Source organism: Diadema antillarum, unplaced genomic scaffold (genome assembly GCF_040938485.1).
Source record: "Diadema antillarum isolate AM-2024a unplaced genomic scaffold, OU_Dant_1.0 seq00000781_RagTag, whole genome shotgun sequence".
NCBI classification, from domain to species: domain Eukaryota; kingdom Metazoa; phylum Echinodermata; class Echinoidea; order Diadematoida; family Diadematidae; genus Diadema; species Diadema antillarum.
Window position 1 is genome coordinate 468,253 of NW_027271669.1, and position 21,876 is coordinate 490,128.

Genomic DNA, 21,876 nt, shown 5'->3' on the forward strand with positions numbered 1-21,876 from the left:
CATCACTAATTTTTCTCTCTCAGAAGATGCCTCCAGCAATTCAATATCCATACTACATAATGGATCTGGCCCTGATGCACAAAGTGTACAAAATGATGTATGTGGTAATGTGCCTGAGTATGCAAATATTACTTGTCCAGGCATCTGTTAAACAACAGGGATTACAGTACTCAGAAGTATACCATGAGCTGGGACAATTATGTTGTCAAACACTTTCTGTTTAAGCTCATATTTCTTTCTTTAAAGGAAAGTGTAAACATTTCAAAGGGAGAAAAGTCCTTTTCTGATATATGATTACTGAGTGCATGTAAATGCATGTGAGTTAACATAGTAACTTGCAAGAATGTTTCTCCAAGCCACCTACGAAGTGATGGCAGGCCGGGTGGGTGCAGCGGGGCGCCCTCAGTGGGTCTGCTGGAGAAAGCTGATGGCTGGCAAGAGAGGCTGGTTGAAGGAAGGGTTGAAGGATGACATCACTTCCCGCAGTGAGACCGTCAAGTCAAGCAGCCTGTTGGGAGGAGGGCCCTTATAAAAATCTTAGGTTGCGGCAAGCTTGCAGCAAGCTTGCGGTAAGCTTGCGGCAACCTTAATTAGCTTGTATTAAAGAGTGCAAGCTTGCGCATGCTTATTGCCATCTTACTGCAAGCATGATACAAACTTGGCATCCCCTGGTAAGCTTGCTGCAAGCTTGCGGTAAGCTTGCAGCAACTTACCATTAGCTTGTGGACGATTGCAAGGTCGCAGATATGATTGCAAAAATAATCGCAAGCTTGCAGATTGTGTCGCAAGCTTGCAGATAAGTTTGCAAGACCATATGAAAGCTGTGCAAGCTTATGACAAGCTTGCGGTGAGACAACTAACAGCTCTGCAAGCTGGCCGTAAGCTTGCAAGTAATGCAGAAATCTCTGCAAGCTTACCACAAGCTTGCAGGCCATTATCAGAATTTCTGTGAGCTTGTCGCAAGCTTGCAGGTTGTTAAAGAAAACTCCTCAAGCTTACTTAAGCTTGTGAACTGTGATCAAAATCTTTGCATGCTTGCTGCAAGCTTGCGGGTTAGAACTTCGCAAGCATGCAAAATGCAGTCAAAATCTTCGTGAGCTTGTCCCAAGCTAAAGCTTGTGGGTAAATTGTTAGAGCAAATTCTGCAACCTTACCGCAAGCTTACTGCAACTGTATGGCCACAATCAAAATCTTTGCAAGCTTGTCGCAAGCTTGTCGCAAGCTTGTCGCAAGCTTATAGGTTAATTGATAGAGAAAATTGCCTGGTGCCCTCTCAGTTACAAAAAAGAAAGTTACTTTGTTCACTCTGAAATTCAAAATGGCGGTTTGACTGTTTCTGTGTGCAGCTTAGATTTAAGGACAATAATTCTGTTAAAGGTATGAAATTGATTAATACTATTATAACTAACTGCATGCATTAACATGCTGAATAACTTCACCATATTTTCATTCCCCATAAACCTCAATAATCTACACATTTTAACAAAGTAATCATAGTAACTTCCCCTAAATGTGCAATACAGTCCCACCCATTGTAATTTGTGTGTGTATTAACAGGTATTTTTATTGTTACATATAACTCAATGCCGGTACATTCTGCATACCTCTTTTTTTTAGCTCACCTGAGCCAAAGGCTCAAGTGAGCTATTGCGATCGCCCTTCGTCCGGCGTCCGTCGTGCGTCGTGCGTCGTGCGTCGTGCGTCGTGCGTCGTCCGTCGTCCGTCGTCCGTCGTCCGTCGTCCGTCGTGCGTCGTGCGTAAACTTTTTACATTTTCATCTTCTTCTTGAAAACCCCAAGACAGATTTTCATCAAACTTGGCAGGTAGCATCCCTAGGGGGTTAGGAACTCAATTTGTTAAAATGGGCACCATGCCCCACCCAGGGGGCCCCCAGGGGGGCCCAAACCCCCCAAAATTAAGGAATCTGTAAAAATCTTCTTCTCTAGAACCAGAAGTGATAGAGCTAAGTTAATACTATGAGTTAGTACATTGATGACTGTAGTTTCAAGTTTGTTCATGGCAGAATCAGGGGTGCCCCCCTTGGGACCCAGGGGAGGGGGGTGGGGAAGGGTTCTAATGGGGCCTAAATTGTACATTTTCATCTTCTTCTTGAGAACCCCATGACCCATTTTCACCAAACTTGGCAGGTAGCATCCCTAGGGGGTTAGGAACTCAATTTGTTAAAATGGGCACCATGCCCCACCTAGGGGGCCCCCAGGGGGCCCAAACCCCCCAAAATTAAGGAATCCGCAAAAATCTTCTTCTCTAGAACCAGAAGTGATAGAGCTAAGTTAATACTATGAGTAAGTACATTGATGACTGTAGTTTCAAGTTTGTTCATGGCAGAATCAGGGGTGCCCCCCTTGGGACCCAGGGGAGGGGGTGAGGAGGGGTCCTAACGGGGCCTAAATTGATTGATTGATTGATTGATTGCTTTATTGTCCACAATGCGAAAGTGGAAATGCGCCTTCCACTAGCGTTACACACAAGAGATACAAACAGATAACAATTGTTCATTGAACACGTACGTCACAGATTACTAATAGGATAAACCATAAATGTTTTGCATTACTTGTTGCAGGAAAATAAAATAATAACCATAAATTGTACATTTTTATCTTATTCTTGAAAACCCCATAACCCATTTTCACCAAACTTGGCAGGTAGCATCCCTAGGGGGTTAGGATCTCAATTTGTTAAAATGGGCACCATGCCCAACCCAGGGGGCCCCCAGGGGTCCCAAACCCCCCAAATGAAGGAATCTTTATAAATCTTCTCTAGAATCAGAAGTTATAGAGCTGAGATAATATTATGAGTGAGTACATTAATGACTGTAGTTTGAAGTTTGTTCATAGGAGATCCAGGGGTGCCCCTCTTGGGTAGGGGGGGGGGGGGGTGGTTGGAAGGGTCCAAATGGGGGCCTGAATTGTACATTTTCATCTTCTTCCTGAAAACCTCATGATGGATTTTTGTCAAACTTGGCAGGTAGCATCCCTAGGGGGTCAGGATCTCAATTTATCAAAATGGGCACCATGCCCCACCCAGAGGGCCCCAGGGGGCCCCAATCCCCCCAAATTAAGGAATCTTTAAAAAATTGGGCCCTTATTGTACATTTTCATCTTCTACTTGAGAATGCCTGGTCAAATTTTAATTTAGATTAGTGACTGCGTGAAAGGTGAACTTGCGATACTCAGGTGAGCGCTAGACCCGCGGGTCTCTTGTTTTTATAGTAAAATAAATGAATGTATAACAGATTTGAGTGTATTATTTATACTTCATCCTTTTTTTTTTATGTTTCACTTTTGTGCAAATTTCAATTTAATTTCCTAATTGTATCCCCCGAACAGAGTTCGGAGGATACTATGGATTTGGCCTCGTTGCACCGCTGCGTCCGCTGCATCCGCGTCCGCCACAGAGATTTTCTTGTGAGAGCGCTCTACTGGCTGCAGTTCTTCGTAGATCATCTTTAAATTTGGCATGAAGGTGTATTATGGTACAACGAAGATGTCTGTTGTTTCTGGTGATGGCGCCCTCGCTTGTTCTGTCTTTATACATGAAAATAAGGTCAATTTAACAGGGTCTGCTTGTGTGTGCAACGTACGCTGGCCTTGTTTCTTGACCGATTTTTTTTTTCAAATTTGGTAGGCCTATGTATTAATGTATCATAGTCAAATCTATACACCTACGTGTATACCTATTGATAATGCTGCCCTCACTGTTCCACCTTTTACAGGGTCAAAGGTCACCCTGATCATGTCAAAATTTGCAAATGTGCTTATATATGCAATAACTTGATTGTTACTCAACGGATTTTATTCAGACTTGCTAAGGAGGTGTATGGGTGGTCATTCTACATGAAGGACACAACAGTTTGTGGTGATGGCGCCCTCAGTGTTCCGACTTGGATGCCATGTCACATTTCTTGTGTGTGCTCTATCAGCCACATTTCTTATTAGATTTTCTTCAAATTTGGCAAAAAGGTGCATCATAGTGAAATCAAGGTGCCTATTGTTTTTGGTGGTGGTGCCCTCGCTTGTTCCGTCTTTATACATGAAAAGGTAAATTCAACAGGGTCTGCTTGTGTGTGTGATGCTGGCCTTGTTTCTCGACTGATTTTTTTCAAATTTGGTATGTAAAGGTATCATAGTCAAATCTATACACCTATACCTACAGTGTATTGATAATGCTGCCCTCACTGTTCTAGCTTTTACAGGTTCAAAGGTCACCCTGACCATGTCAAAATTTGCAAAAATGCTTAAATATTTATGCAATGACTTGATCGTTACTCACTGGATTTTACTCAGACTTGCTATTTTAAAGGAGGTGCGGATGGTCAATCTACATTGTACATGAAGGACACATAACAGTTTGTGGTGACAGCGCCTTCAGTGTTCCGACTTGGAGGCCATGTCACATATCTTGTATATGCTCTATTCATAGCTATTTAGAAGCGACATTTCTTGTCAGATTTTATTCAGACTTGCTATGGAGGTTTTGTGGGGGGTTATTCTAGGTACCGGTAACAAAAGTTTTCATTGACAGCGTCCTCATTGTTCCAACTTTTAAGGATATGTCATATTTCTTGTATGTGCTGTATGGTACTACATGTAACCTCAATTCTTATGGGATTTAATTATTCAGACTTGCTAAGGATCGGTAAACGAATGATCATTGTACATGTACATGTAGGACACAACAGCTTGTGGTGGTGGTGCCCTCAGTGCTCCAACTTAGATGCCAGTCACATTTCTTGTGCATGCTCTATCAGCCACATTTCTTGTTGAATTTTGTTCAAACTTGCTATTGAGGTTTATGGGGAGTTATTCTAGGTAACAAAAATGTTCATTGCCAGTGCTCTCATTGTTCAAACTTTTATAGGATGCCATGTTATATTCCTTGTATGTGCTATATACCAGCCTCATTTCTTGTCAGATTTTATTGTATCCTGCGACAGTTGCCATATTATACAACATTCTGGCCTAAAGTAATCCAGATGGGGAATGGGAGATTGGTTCAGGGGATACAATGTATGTGAAGAGTTGTTCGCAAAAACCGATAAGTCCATATTTACCAAATGGAGATATTTGCGATTAAAGGTCAAGAAAAATAAAGAGAATAATAAGGAAATTTTTGCTTCTTTTGACCGTAACTTCAAAAATGTACCTTTATATGTAAGGACCAATATATCATTTTAAGGGTATAATTTGTACTTTATAACAGAAACCGTACTTCAAAATCTTCAAAAATGGACTTATCGGTTTTTGCGAACAAACTCTTCAAGTGCTCGAACGGGTCTCCTGTGCGAGCGCTCTATAGTAATCAAATTTCTTAATTTCTTTAAAAAACTAAGCTTGCAAAGGCTTGCGACAAGCTTAGCAGCAAGCATTCCGCGAACTGGTGGCATAGCACACAAGGTTGCAAACTCCCTGCAAGCTTGCAGGTCAGCTAGCCCTGCAAGGTTGCCAGAAGTCAATACACAAGACTGCAAATTTGCAGGTCAGCTACCAGTAGCCCTGCAAGGTTGCGGCAAGCTAATATGCAAGGTTTCAAACTTTGTGCCAGCTTGCAGGTCAGCTAGCCCTGGAAGGTTGCAGCAAGCTAGCATGTTAGGTTGCGGCTGCTCATTTGAATATTTGGAACCCTGCAAGCTTGCCGCAAGCTTGCCACAGACTGGCCAGCAAGCTTGCAGTGAGCTACCCAGCAAGCTTGCGGCAAGCTAAAAACTTTGTGCAAGCTTGCAGGTATGTGAGCTAGCCCTGCAAGGTTGCAGCAAGCTAGTATGCAAATTTGCAGCAGCTCATTTAAATATTTGGAACCCTGCAAGCTTGCTGCAAGCTTGCTGCAAGCTTGCCACAGGCTGGCCCGCAAGCTTGCAGTGAGCTGGCCGGCAAGCTTGCGGCAAGCTAAAAACTTTGTGCAAGCTTGCAGGTATGTGAGCTAGCCCTGCAAGGTTGCAGCAAGCTAGTATGCAAATTTTCGGCAGCTCATTTAAATATTTAGAACCCTGCAAGCTTGCCGCAAGCTTGCCGCAAGCTTGCCGCAAGCTTGCCGCAAGCTTGCCGCAAGCTTGCCAAGATCTGGCCCGCAAGCTTGTGGCAAGCTAATCCGCAAGCTTGCGGCAAGCTTGCGAGGCATGCTTTACAGATTTGTATAAGGGGGGGAAGAGGAGGAGGAGGAGGAGGAGGAGGAAGAAGAGGACAAAGAAGAGGAGAAGGAGAAGAAGGAGGAGGAGGAGGAGGAAGAAGAAGAATACAGGGAACAAGAGGAGGAGGAGGAGGAGGAAGAGAAAGAGGAAGAGGAGAGGGGAGAAGGGGGAGGAAAAAGAAGAGGATGGAGAAGAGTAGAAGGAGAAGGAGGAGGAAGAGGAGGAGGAAGAGGAAGAAGAAGAACAGAAGGAACAAGAGGAGGAGGAAGAGAAAGAGGAAGAGGAAGACAGGGGATGAGGAGGAAGAAGAGGAGGAGAAGGAAGGAAAGAGAGGAGGAGATGGAGGAGGAAGAGGAGGAGGAGAAGGAGAAGGAGAAGGACGAGGAGGAGGAGGAGGAGAAGGAAGAGTAGGGAGGTGGAGGAAAAGGATGATAATGATGAGGAGGTGGTGGTAGAGGAAAGAAGCAAGAGATGGAGAAATGTTGTCACATATCAACTGGAGAGGAATTCTAAACCAGCTAGTTGACATCCATCCATTGCTACAGATATCCCAACATGGAGGAATCAAGTTAAAATGACCTCCTAAGGATCAGATAACCCGAGACATGCTCATGTGAAAGGCTGGATGCCATTTGATGGTTCTTACCACTTTTAAGTGTGGGCGGTGAAAGAAAAGCTCTGGTCAGTTATAAAGATAGCGAGAATAAAGGGGGTCACTTGATACTGCTTTCAAGAACATATTCATCAAGCACATTAGAAGATATTTTTAGTTGTTCGCTACAATTCCTGAAAGTGGTTTTAAAGCATTAATACACTTTAAGTTTTGTGAAGTATGATAAAAGTCTACGTTATCACAACAGACTATTCGAAATGCATTCTAAAAGACACATGGATTACACATTCAATATCTTGCAAGAACATGGAAAACAGTGAAAAGGGATAAATTCTAAAACTATACAACCCTAACAGACAGAACACAAATACTATTCAAACTTGTAATATGGATTGCAATTTTTGATGAATTGTGCATCATTTGCATGTGAGTGTGCCATGTGAGTTTTATTCTGTTTGTGTACTGAAGTCTTCATGGATAGTAAGCGAGAAATTGCTCATCAAGATGAATTTGGACCCTCTACCATTCTCTTTTGAACAAAATCTTGAATTTGTTTCGTGATCTGTGACCACATCTCCTTAAAGGGAAGCAGTCCTGAGATTTTCACTGTACTGATAATTAAGAAGAGTAAAAAATATAACCTTTCACCAATTTATAGGCGGGGACATCAAAAATTGTCTCCGTACGCGATTTTTAAAAAATAATTCCTGCAAGCGATCGTGTAAGAGCCTGCCAAAAGGTGCAACGTCATTGATGCCCTACTCTCAAGTTGACAGCCGTGCCTCAGAAAACCAATTTAAGTGTTCAAAATGATCATATCTGATTTTTTTCATAAAATGTGACAATATGTGGTTTTATTACTTCAAACAAAATATTTCAAGCTTATTTATATATACAATTAATATGAAAATATATAGTAAACATGTATTTATAAATAACTAGGGATGACGAGCAGAACACCGCTGGAAAGAGTTGTGCATCGATGACGTATGACTCTCCGCCAAGACTTGCTCATTTGCAGAGTCACACTTTTTTAACCAAAATGTACAAGCTTATTTGGTGATTTGAAAGTTTGTTTTTGATGAAAGTAGTTCATTGGAGGTACCAACAACAACATATTTTTTTTAATTTCGTGAGGACTGCGTCCCTTTAAGGACATGGTGATGGATTTCGATATCTCTCCCTCTCTACCTCTATAGGATTTTTTGACACAACCTCCTTATTTTGAAAAATATACTCAGCACTGAATAAAAAAAAAAGAAGAAGAAGACAAATTGAAGACACACACACACAAAAAAAAAATCATATACTGGTTTTAAACTGGTCACACTGCACATACTGCTCATGCTAAACACATTTCTGAATAGTATCTTTCTTTTCGTTTTTATAGAAGATTCTCTCTATTTTCCTAGAAAAAGATACATTTAATAATATTATAAAAAAGTAACTTAACACAATTATTTGATACTGTGCCCATGGCAAACTGTAATCTGCACATAGAATTTGTGGAGAACTAGGTAGGGCTGCAAAAAGAAGGCTGCTATTCTTCATTCCTTGCTAACAAGATTCTGGAATCCCCATAGATTCTAAACAAGATCGACCATGCTCCTCTGGGTAATGGATAGAGAACCTTGTGAAGTCACTTGCCTGCAGATATCAGATAAAGCAACACTCTGGAAGAAAATTGTGGAATAACCACACCCAAGAGAAAACAGGTTGATTTCTTACGTTAATTACAAATGGAAAGGATACTGAGTTCAGCCATAAATTCCTTTTGCGCCCGTATTTTCTTTAGAATAATTATGATGCTGTGACAATGCCAGCCACTCTCTTTAGAGCAAGCTAGACAACGAACAAATCAAAACAAGTTCATACAGAAAACAGATCAAAACAAACAAATTTCCATGAAAGAACATAATACTTTGTGACAATATATCCTCTCAGATTGGCAGCAAAAAACAAACAAACAAATAAACAAAACAAACAAACAAATAAACAAACAACCCTAAAAAACTTTGCCCTGAATTTCACATGTATCCCTCTATTAATTTTCGCATCTTCAATTTACCAACTCATTGGGCCTCAAGGAAGTAGTTAATCAGCCATGCAACTCCCACATGATGAAAATATGATACACTGACGAGGGGTCACCGAGGCAAAACTAAGCCCATTTCTTTGCAACAACCCAAATATAGCTCTGCCTGCTCACAGTGATATGCCACATAAAGCGAGATATCAGATAACACGAAGTGAGTCTCACCATGTCTTGTACTCATCTGGTAGGTGGGGCACAGAGTCACCCTCCCCTGTTAGCTCCAGGGCTGCCTTCATCTTCTTGAACATCCCCTCAATGTTGCTGCGGTAGCTCAGTAGTGCCTTCACATTTCCCAGCTGATTCAGTGATTGCTGCAGATATAATTACAACAAGTTACCAACCTGTCTTTACTTAATGCGTACAAACATTTTCTCAGGGTATATTTCCTTCCTATACTCATACTTTCTTCTTTCTCTTCCTCATAGTAAGGATAAAAAGATTGACAGACAAAAACAAGGCAAGTGCCAAAATGTGTCTCGCCCATTCGCGTAGAAGAAATTAACGTTTTTCTAAATCCCGGAAGTTCATTGACCCTGCCTATGACCTTTGACCTTGTGGTGACCTTCAACTCTCCAAGGGACAATATGAAATAGAAAGGTATACATGTATATTGAGAAAGAGAAAGTTTTAAAAAGAGTCAGATGAATTCTGTATTAGATGAATGCAGATAAACATATGTGACCGTGCATCACAAAACAAACAAAAAGTCGCACCCCTTGATTTTATGTGAGGACTCACGAAAGGTGAAATGGGTCAACTGAGTCAATCTTGAGTTTTTCATATTTTCTGGAAGAGCTATCCTTCTTCTACATAATTCTTTAGTTTGAGATCATAACGTGAATGTGAAAGTGTGTTTTCAGCAGTTTTTCTTCAAACCTTTTTGGGGGAAGAGTATATGATCAGGTATGTCTTAGAGTCCCCATTTCATTTCTTGAAATTATTTACACACTCTTCACTTTTAAGTCTAATAACTTTTGAAAGGATAAATCTCCTGATTTGAAATTTGGCATTAATCATGAACAGAATGTGTTAATAGAACATGCTCAATTTCAGCTTAATCTGATCATCACTTCATTGTTGTTGCTCTGGTTGTTTACATCCTATGTTTTGTCCCTTTCATTGCACAGCTAGCACGGCTTGGTAAAGATTAAAAAGCGCTTGAATAGACCCTGTACTTCAGAGCCTCTTTTCTCAGTTCACACTTTTCCTGAGTTTGTGCTTTCTCTCTAGTATTTAGATAGGGTAGGGGAGTCCATTTCTTGTGAGTTATACATCATTATTTTTAAAGCTTAGAGTCTGCTCTTTAAGAAGCTGCCCTCAACTAAAAATCCCTGTCTGGCAACTTTTTGTTGGTTTTGTGATGCATGGTCACATATGGAAGATAACTGATGTACACATGTATGGAAATAAAGACAACTTTTCACACACACACACACACATGGTACATATAGAAATAATGAGACAACATCAGTTACATATTACATGCAGGGCAAACATGAAGGTTGCACATCTGTAGGTGATATAGAAAAATGAATGTGCCCACGGAAACTATCTCAGCAATGCTCTAGACAGCAGTGAACATGCCTAGCCTGAAAAAACAAAACAGAACAAAACAAAAACATGATGCACTGTGGAAAAACAAATACAAAAATGTACCCATTAATACAGAGTCAAATCAGGGATTAGAGATCAAATCTTTAGTCCATGCCAAAGTGCAAGCAATAGACCAATGCCAGAGATGACTGAAAATAACTTCTTGTCCTTAAAGGTATAGTTTACCATTGGGAGCAGTGATTAAAAAAAAATGTTCGAGTTATCACATATTTCATGCATATAAACGCGCAGGTCAGTTGTATCACAAAACATCCCACCATATGAAAATGTTGCAATAAAGCCTTAAATATAAGAGATATCACTATCTTTTGCACTAAACCATAACTGTAAGTGGTTTAGTTTAGAAACAATTTTATTATAACTACTTTTCACATTCTGTATTGAAACAATACTTAACACTGATTGTAATGATAGAAATTTTTACACTGGTTATTTCTATCCCTATAACTCACATTTTAGACCTATTCTGAGGCACTAAAGCTGGATTTTTGCTTCATCTGCATTTGGTAAAAAATGCCTTTAAAATGACAAAGAAAAAATGATCAATCCTCAGAGAAAGCTGGCCATGATGGGTGGCAAGGTATGTCAGTCCGAGAGAAATCTAAGCAGAAAGCAGGTTGATAGATGAGCCAACCCATTACAGCATTAATCTAGATCAGCGGTGACCTTGGAATGGACCAAGCGAAAGGAATCGGAGAGGGAAATAGATAACTCATTTTATTTCGGTGGATGGATTAGAGCTAACCCTGTGATGGATGATAGAAACACGTGAGAACTACGGCTGGTATCCTCTTCCATTCAGTGACATCAATTTTGATTTATTTCCAGCATTCAATCGCAAGATGTGATGAAAACACAAAAACAAAAACAAGGAGGTGCTAACATGCTGGACTGCTGGCATTCTGAACCAAAATCTCCTAACATAGAAATTATCAGCAAAGGTCAAAAAAGTGCTTACTGTACTGAACGATAATTGCATAATTAAAGTGACCGAAGTTTGCGTTTTGGGTCAACTCTTTTCAATTTTTCCTCGTACGTCCCTCTTCTAATTTCTCCAATCCAGAAGTCTGGAAGAGTATCATAAAGTGCAGTGAAATAAGTCTTGTTTTACTGTTTCTTGAAAATCTCTCCAATATTGCTATTTCCCCATTATTGCTCATGATTTACAAGAAAGTGTGCTGTAACTTTTCAAACCTGACAGAAGCAAAATTGATACTTAGTAATATTCATGAATAAAATGCATTTCAAGATTTCAGATCCATTTTTAAAGTATGAGCCAATGCACTTTTAAAAGTGAACCCTACACTTCAAAGCATCTTATCTCATTGCCATTAGGCAAAAAAAAAAAATTGTTGGATTGGCGTAACCCGCCCGACCCTAAAAAAAAAAAAATGATCCTGAACTTTTCAACAAAAAAAAAAGGAAATACATCGTTTTTACCGAGAGAGGGCGCGATACGGGTTTGCGAATTATAAAAAACAACAACAACAGCTGGTGTACGAAAATGGCCGCGCAGTACAGTGTGTCGGCGACCGGCAAGTCCGTTTCGAAGATTTTATTTAATATTATTCAGAGAATCGATTTGTCTGTGGCGCTGGGTGATTTAGCCCAGGAATTTGTTCGTTCGTATTCTGACCGGTATGTCGTGGTGGCTTTTAAACCGGTGATGTAACAAACTTTGGATGCAACAGACCCTCTCTATCGAATGGGGTTTTGTTAAATATGAGTTTTACACGTAACATACAGGTAGCAAAAAAAAAAGAAAAAAAAAAATCCGCCCGCACGACCCTTTATGTAAATCTCATGATATGCCAATACAACATTTTTTTTTTTTTTGCCTTATTGGCAGAATTCAAATCATTTTATCTGGTAAGTTTTTGCTCATTTTGTGATGTGAGGTCATTGCATATTGTACATGCTCATGTCTACAACACAATACACACAAGAATCTCCTATAATATAAACCAAACATGGAGACCGTGAAGGAAAAGTAAAATAAAAAATAGGAAATTGTCACTCAAATCAATACCGAGAGAATCCTAAACAGAGCAATGACTATGTCAGTATTACACAAATTTTGAAAGAAAACAGAAATCACTCTTTCATCGTTAGCCAAGGTTACACATAGGCAAATTTTTGTGAAGTTTATGTTCCTGAAGTTTTGCTAGTGTGACTGCAAACTTCACACATACTTCTTGTGAAATCTCACACTTAAACTAATGCTTGTAACGTTTGCAAAAAAAAACAAAAAAACAAACTTCACAAAGTTTGTCACATGACCAGTCTGTTTGCGGTGCCTCCAAACCAGTGACCATAACTTTGAGAACTAAAACTTTGAGAAGTTGTCTGTCAATTTGAATGGACAAGCAAACTTCAAGAGTTCTCAAAGTTACATTCAAAAAGTTTTGCCAGTGTGACCACAGTTTTGGTGTACAAGTTGGTGGATGATGCATTTCTCAGAGAATATCCTCATGTAAGCAGCAGATCATTAAGCAGAGAGGTGAAGGTTGAGGTGTGAGTTTTCTTCAACTTGTCTCCCTCGGCAAATTAAATGTCGGAAAACATGTTTGTTAAATTATAGATGAGCAGTTGCAATCTTACAAATTTCATGTGTCGAGGGAGGCAGACTGAAGAAAACTCACACGTTTATATCCTCATGTCTTTGTCATTTTTTGTGTGTGTTTGTTTTCTTTCATTTTCTTCCCCAAAACAAAAGCTGATGATAGATATCATACTCACATATAAAAGAGCCACCTGGTGGGCCAAATACTTGTGGTTGTTTAACTTCTGGACATCGTGATGGAGCTGTTTGCAGAGGACGTTGACCTGGTTGACGACAGCAAGGTGTGCGAGGTAACCTGGGGAAGGTAGGGTAGTTTGATTGATTGCTAACCCCTGAACACTTGAAGCATTATTCATAAAAACAGACACCCTCAAAAAAAAAAAAAAAAAAAGAGAGAGAGAAAAAAAAAGATTATGAAGAAAGACCTAGCTCAAACGAAACAAAGATTTTTTGCTTTTGTCATTTAGTAAGTGTGTTCAATATTATCATGTTGTATCAAGTTGGGAATTCGCTCACTTTGATATTGAAACGGATTACACTAGATTCTCATTATGATCACAAAATACATCATATCCAGGATGATGACAGAGACTCCAACCCAAAGCACCTTCTGATCTGGAGATTCTCCCGCCTGAAACCCCGAGCAAACGGGAGACTCCAAGTTGATGTGTGCGAAGCGCCAAGTTCCTAGGGTTCTAGATGCTCTCTGGTGCTATCTAAGGCTTATTTTTTCAACATACAATAGCAATAAGTAAGAAATCCTTTCCAACGGGAGACTTAGAGCCAGGACGGGAGAAATTAAATCTCAAGCGGGAGAACGCGAGATTTTGCAAAAATGGGTTTTCGGCGGGAGATCTCCCGTCGAAAACGGGAGAGTTGGAGTCTCTGTGATGATGATGATAGAGAAAAAAAGAATGTGGTACAATACTGACCATCCATTGGACCCTTCTTTGGAGCTTGACCTTGTACTGGGACACCAGCAATATAATGGGTTGCCCTGGGATACAGAGTGGCTAGTCCCGTCTCTTCAAGGTATTTCTGTATTAAAGAAGATAAACCAGTGGTGGTGATAAGAGTTGGTACTCTTTGATCTTACATATCCTGGATAAACTCTCTGATGCATTAACCTGTTGAGGACGAGTCCCAAGAACACTCGGGCAGGTGTCTATGTGAAATGTGTGTTATGGCAAAATCAGTCGGTCCTCAATGGGTTAACACTGTTTTTGCATGGCTCTGTCTGTGTCTTTTCTTACCCAATGCTGTCATGCACCACTCTAATTTCCTGGGATCAATGGTAAAAAACAACAACAACAACAAAATGAACAAAAGAAAAAAAAAACTAATAGAAGAGAAACAGTGTCTCTCAACATACAATATCTAAATAGGGCCTTTCACTGTATCTGCCGAAGCCATTTACTGATGATATGTGACCCGCTACAACAAAAGGATCCGAAAGTCGGGGGAGGGCAATTTTCTGAAAATGGCATGACATTATTCATTTACTCTTCTACTTTAATTTCATATAAATAGCACAACCCATAAAAGTACTCAGTTGCGGAGATAACGATGATTTTATAAGCGCATGTCAAGTGGTTGAGGAAATCAGAGTTTCGAGAAAAATGCCTTCAAAGTTTTCCTTCCAACGCTAGTTGTATCATGATCAAGGGGAGGCGAGACAGTTTTCACCGCTTGACAATACAAGGCATGCTCCTAGCGACCTCCGCGATGTTCATTCAAGCTTAGCGCAGGCGGTCTACGCACGACCAATCACTAAGCAGGATGCCATGCACTGACCAATAAGATCACTCCCTCGTTGCTAGGGTGGGAGTCTAGGTGCGGCGCTGAATCCAAATCTTCGGACACGTTTCTGTTACGTTGAAAGTCGGAAAATCATGGCCCAGAAAAACGCTGATTACTTGCCTTTCCTTTAATCATTTAGCTGCGAAATTTTGGCATATGATAGACAAAACATTAGACTACAAAATTATGCAAAAAACACAAAACCGATTGTTTTGACCGATTTTGATGATGTGACTTCAAACTCGATTTTTTTTTCGGCTCAATCGTCGCAACTTTAGGATCCTTTTGTTGTAGCGGGTCACATATGACAAACAGTGCAACCTATAATCGATCCCAAAGTCAAAATGTCAAGACATTCCAAGAACTCTCATTTCATGTGTGCTGTGGAACCTGGTCTTGCACCATCAGTAGATGGAGCTGTTTCAATCAAGAAACACCCTAAAGGTGAGTGCCAAAAAGACTGCTTGAAGGGCGGTAGTTCAGATGAGTTTATACGAGTTCATATATCATTCTTCAAAGATACATAATGTTATAGAGCAGTGTTAAATGTTTCACACAGACTATTCTTCAGATTCTGCAGATAATCACATGTGCAGAGACACACTCATATAGAGATGCACATTATGTATGTCTGGGTGAGATGATGTTAAACTGGGAAGGAGGTGCTGTGTCATTGAACGAAACATCTCTCATTTGCCTTACAACCCCAGGCAAAGATCACAAAGTACTTATCCAAGACCTTGAACAGAGCTCCCTGACTTTTGAGCAGTTTTCAAGTTCTTATCCTGCAATCCCTTCAGCACATCCAGGGCCTTTCTATCTTCCTATTCAATAATAGATGTCTCAAGTCAGGCTGTAAAGAAATGGGTACTGTGCAATCCTATTATCGCTGATGGAAACTCATTTTAGCTTGAGGAAATTATCTAATGTCACAGGCAATGGGTTAGAAATTCATGCATTATGGTGAAGTTTGTAGGTGCTTATAATTTGGAGAGGGAGGGGTGGCAGGGACATGGAAAAGATTGAACGCTAGCAATCAAAGCTTCACATGATACAGGTACGTATTAACCCGCTGAGGACAAGTCCCGAGTATATGAGTATACTCGGGCATGTGTCTATGGGAAATGTGTGTTATAGCCAAATCAATCCGTCCTCAACGCATTAAAAGTGTCCAGGTACATAGAGAAATTAAAACAAGTTTTACCGTATCAGAGCAATTACACTGTCCCACTGCCTCAGTGCACAATGTTTGTATTTTACTGTATATGAATGAATGAAAATAAAAAAAAACCACAAACAAACAAATAACATAAAAAAATGGTAGAAATACTGTAAGCACTCTGACATACATATGTTCCACTGTTACCCAGCTGATCCTTCCCTTCAGGCAAAGATTCCACCAAAGTCTAGACTTAATCAAGGATTGGAGCAAATGGCGATATTCGACCAATCAGACGCAGCTCGCATCATCCCCTTTGGGCGAGAGAACCAGCAGCAAACCAGAGGGAACACTTCCCTCCATGCCACTGACACCACAACTCAGCTGTTCCCATGGCAACCGGAGAATGCGATACTTTGGGCCAATCCTCGGGAGGATGGGGGATTGCCACAGAGGAGGACGGGGAATTGCCGCAAACGGGGATGTGGGGTTTAAAGAACAGACACTGAAAGGGGGTCAAGTTTGCGAGGAGAGTAGGGGCTTTACCCGTTTTGGTAGTTTACTGCCGTTTTTGCTTGAGCTACAGCGTACCTGCAGGCAATGTTGGTATACCAGGAAAAGTGGGACTATCAAGTGACGTGTACACCTTATGTGATAAGCAGGAAAGGACTCATGTTTCATGTACTCTCCTTACTTCATTCTATCAAATTTCATCCAAATACAGAATTTGGTGTCAGATGAGAAGGAAGTAGACTTCAACTCAGCTGCCCTAGCAAAAAAAAGAAAAAAAAAAAGAAAAGAAAAGAAGGTCTTCCCCAGTAGGGCAATAAAACTGAGAATTCATATTGTTTTCCAATAGTAGCAGAATATTGTGGTGAGCCTTAAAAGTATTCAGTAAACTTCTCTTCTTTCTTTTTTAAAAGTAAACCCAACTTTCTCTTCATTTGTACATGTATATAAGGCATTTCCCATGTGTGTGTTTACCTTTCTCTACAACAATTCCCCTTTCACTCAATCAGCATGTGGACTGTTTTTATTTGGGACAATGTTGATATGTGTCTTTCGGGAACTCAACAATGTCCTGAAAAGTAGTCCATATCTGTATAGAGTAAAGTAAGATATTTTCACTGCACAAAATTGGAGCTGACCGCCTCCTTTGCGGCATGAAATTTTTCACGAATTGCCACTGGCATTCAATGTATAAAGTGTAAACAGGAACATTCACGTGCACTTTAATCTTGCAAATCTTGGTTCTCACAAAATTGTCAAAATTAAAATTCACACAAATATTACTGGTTTTGCAATACTATACATGTACATTATCATATTCTGACACTATGTTGGATCCTAATCCTCAGAGTGATCTAAGTTGGCCCAATCTGACATGGTGTGTCTGTCAGAAGAATTCAGGTATTGTGAGACTCTTTCCCAATACCCACAACAGGTTTGTATTTCTCACAGTTCACAATCAGCAAAAATATTAGCTTATATTAACCTGTTACCTGCGGGAACCTGGTGGTCTGCATATTAAGCCTATATGGGGATTTCGGAATTCAGTATGGAACGGGTTAACAATATTGATTTCCTTCTAAAAGGGGCAGGGGTTTGAAAAGTGCAGATCGGAGTATTACACACTGCAAAGCAGCAGGATGGAAATCTACTTCTGTATTATACAGAAATCTACCTTAGATCTGAACCCACTTTGCTACCACATCACAGCGGGGTATGGTCAGATGCAAATATCCCTGGATGTTGTTTAACCCATTGAGGACTAGTCAAGAGTATAATCTGGCAAGTGTCTATGGGAAATGTGTGTTGTAGCAAAATTGGCCCGTCCTCAACGGGTTTCAAACAAAGTCTGGTTGACCTCACGGTCCGAACTTCTTTCATGCTGCCAGTAATATATTTAGATAACAATAATAATGATAATAATAACAATATTAAAAATGATCATAAAACTAACAATAACGGCCATGATATAATGCTATCGATGATGATAGAATAATGATAATACAATGCACAATTCTTCACTGTAAAGGGTTACAGGGTAAAGGCTAATGGTAGTCCTCGTAAAACAAAATGAACTGAAAACATATAGAACAACACACAGGCAAGAGGTTTAGCAAAGACAAACTTTCCCTTTTGATATTCATACCAGACATTAGACAACAGATTATTAGATTTTCATCCAATGTTGTTTGTAGGTGTCGATGTTATTTGAAGGCCAAGTGTTCTGGTATGCTTACAATGAATTAAACATCAATAGCTATTGGCTCTCTCTGCAGTGTCAATGCACGCAACTCGATTCATGTGTGCCTGCATACTTTTTACGGAAGACATACTAGTACTTGATAGTGTGTGTGTATTAATGTATGCACCAGTAATTACATACTGGGTAAAAGACTTTGCAAAGAAATCTATGGCACCAGCTTGCCAAATTCAGCAAGCACTGCAAAAAACACCCTATACACCATGACAACCAGACAACTCTAAGAGTGCAATGTACTGGGCTCTTATCTTTGTTAGAAGCAGTTTGCAATTATGCACTGCATGAGTTCATGCACACTACACTTAACCAAAAGTCGCTCAGTCCCTGCACAAATTCTTACTGCAAATGAAAATGGCTGGTAAAAGCTAGTCACTATGTGCCCAGGTAGCTTTGGCATGAAGTATACATAATACCAGGCCTGAGAGGTTCTAGTTAAAATTATGTGCATGAGGTGACTTCAATAGCACTATTATTTGAGGGGCACAGCCCTGAAGAAAATAATGCCATTTAAGTCACCAAAGGCACATAGTTTAACTGGTGCCTCCGACAATGGCGTGGTATGTATTATCTATTTTACATCCCTCACAGATTATTTCAAGAGTAACAGCAAAGTAAGTGGGATTTACTCACTGTTTACAGCTCGCAGTTGACTGATCACCCAAATTTATTTCTTCTATGCATAGACTCACGAACTTACACACATATCAAAAGTGTATACACATCTGCACTACACGATACCTATTAATTTGTATGTGAAAACCTAACCTGTCTTTTTGCGTAGGGAAGATGCCATATTGGTGGAAAAACAGTACTGTATTAATGTCTAAGCAATGAGCAGGATACTTTTCATTGTCTCATACACTTGAATATGTGCCTCTGAGTGGAATATTTAGCAAATTACCAGCAGGAGATATATACTGTATATATCCCCATATACATATATTTTTACTATTTCCTGAGGGAAATAATTGGACTCTATTGGCATACAGATTTTCATGGTTTGAATATGTTTTATCACTTCCAATGCGCACGACTAATCAGAGGAGGAGAAATAATTTGTGAGAGAAATATAAATCAAATATATCACACACTGAGAGTATAGTGTACTATACAGTGAATGTCATCAAAGTACAGCATATCTTTTAATCCATCTATAGGCATTTTGTTTTCTTCATCATCAACATCATAGCAATGTTATGTTTGGCAACATGACACGATGTAGGCCATTCACTAAAAAGGATTTTATTAATGAGGGATATAATATTGGGTATCTTTACTATGTTTGTGGTAGTAGTTGCAGCGTCTGATGTCTTACAGAGAATCTAAATACCAGCAAATGTCTGTTGTGCTAAGCAGAACTCACTGCAAGCCATGGATTTAAAGGGACTGTACAGTACTGGTTGAGGTGGGGATTCATGGTTTTAACATTCCTAAGTGAGATAATGAGAAACCTCTTATGAAATATGAAAGAGCATGTAATTTTAAGAAAAATTCAACGTTTATTTGATGAAAATTGGTTTTCAAATGGCTGAGATATCAAAAAAAGTGATAATAATAAAAGACTACATGCCCCAACTTTATTAGGATCTCTTTGTTTCACCTTGTTTTTGGATATCTCGGCCACTTCAAAACCGATTTTCATCAAATAAACTTTTGATACCCCTTAGAATTGCATGCTCTGTGACATCTCATAGAGTGGTTTCTGAATATCTCAAAAAAAAAGTTCAAAGCTAAATCCTCACCTCGACCAGAACTGTACACACCCTTTAAGCTTCTGATGCTCAGCACTAAATACTAAGCTTTAGCATCATTGTGATAGGAAATGTGTGAGTTTTAATGAGATTTGTGCTAAATGGAGTGATTTTATCCTACTTTGTGTCATTGATGATACAATTCTGTCTGAACCTGCTATTATCAAGCCATGGAAATAGAGAGTCAGTCTATGACAGTGAAAGATAATCATGCCCCTTCAGGTTTATCACATGAGCTTTGGAGGTCCAAGGTATGGCATCTTTGGATACAGGGGTCTTACTGGTTTCCTGGAAAATGAGATTGATGTGCTTGAAGGAAAGAAGACTCGAAATAATAACTGAGAAGAAGAAGACATGGCTGCAATCAAGATGAATTTTCTTCATCGTTTGTCACCTCAAGCAAATCTTTTCACATTCATTCCCAATTCCATGTCTCTCCTAATGTGTTTCCCCTTCAGAAACATGACTTTTGAGTTTTCATCTCTACCCCTCTCTCCCTCTCTTTCTCTCCCCCTCTCCATCTTACTTCAACTGCATTCTGCCGCCGGTGTGTTTGGGTTTTAGAAACCAAACGATAGATGCAATCACTACAACTCGCAGGACGTATCGAAGCTGACTGGCTTGTTTACATGTCAGTTGTGCTCAGTCTCTGCGGCGTTATTTTTCTACCCGTTTCCCAATTGACGTTTATTGCCTAACACGATGCACAACATCACACAGCAAATGTCATTCAATATCAGGTTACCTGAAGCAACCGAGTGTGTGAATACACCATGCTGGCATTGAAAATAAATGCCCTTTCTCCATCTGCCTATTTCTACTCTTTCTTTCTCTTTTTCTATCTCTCGGTTCTACCTTCTCTCAATCTGGGGACCATCACTCCATCCTCACTATCTTCTCTCTCTTCTCTTTCTCTCTTTGTGTCATAAAGCAGACATGCGTACACACATCAACACTGATTGTAGCAATCTGTAGAGTACAAATTACTCCGACCAGGCAATCACCATAAAAGTTTACGACAGTCAAAGAATATAATAGAAGCCTGGACTGCTTGAGATGAATAGGCCTGTCACCTCTTTCGTTCATTTCCCTTCATCTGTTCAGTTCGCGCACTTTCCCTTGCGCATAAAGCCAGCCAAATATAGCACTATCATTCAAAAAGGAAAATAAAAGAAGTTTCCCTGCTTGAGGAGATATCAAGAAAATGAATGAGAGTGTTCTTGGAAACGGTGTCCATTTTCCACATTACACCTTAACCTCTGGAGACCAAACCTGCCATATTCTAAAGTGACATTACTCATGTCCAAAATTGCACATTGCTCTTTTTTAGCAGAACACAAGACATCCATCAAATATCTAGGCACCTTCAGGGAAACATATTTGTTATCATCTATACTAGTTATCAAAAAGAATAGGACCTGATTTGAAAGGAAGCTTTTTTGTTTCTCTGTATGTATGTGTGTGTGTGTTTTGTTTTGCTTCTGTTCTGTCTATACTATAAAAGTGGATATTTTTGCGCGACTAATTTTTTGCACTGGGCCTGATACGAAAAGATTCGAGTGTTTTTACTTCCGCGGAATCAAGACATCAACTACTGGAATACGGCCAGCTAAAATACTTGCGTGCTTTTCTTTTTTGCGCTGGTTTCAAGCTGCGCAAAATGCACAAAAATTCTGACACTGCCAAAATTTCCACTTTTACAGTAGTTCATCTTCTCTTCCATCAGAAGTTCGTGAAACTACAAAGCCACAACTTGAAGATGTGCTGCAGGTTGTAATTTCACATTCTTTTATTTTAGGCACTAAGGGATTATCTCGTCCCGCTAGCCAACTGGGACGAGTTGGTGAGAATGTGCCCCTATATGCAA

The 21,876-nt window shown here is 39.9% G+C and overlaps 1 protein-coding gene across 1 annotated transcript in view; it reads right to left on the reverse strand.

The window, feature by feature from the left end:
* Positions 1 to 402: 402 nt before the first annotated feature.
* Positions 403 to 21,876, reverse strand: part of LOC139739052 (uncharacterized) — a 46,376-nt gene continuing 24,902 nt past the window's right edge. The window contains exons 4-7 of the mRNA XM_071649665.1: positions 13,963 to 14,068; positions 13,207 to 13,325; positions 9,019 to 9,164; positions 403 to 508 (exon numbers count right to left, since the gene is read on the reverse strand). Of these exons, the coding sequence (XP_071505766.1) occupies positions 403 to 508; positions 9,019 to 9,164; positions 13,207 to 13,325; positions 13,963 to 14,068 (477 nt within the window). The remainder of the gene's footprint in view (positions 509 to 9,018; positions 9,165 to 13,206; positions 13,326 to 13,962; positions 14,069 to 21,876) is intronic.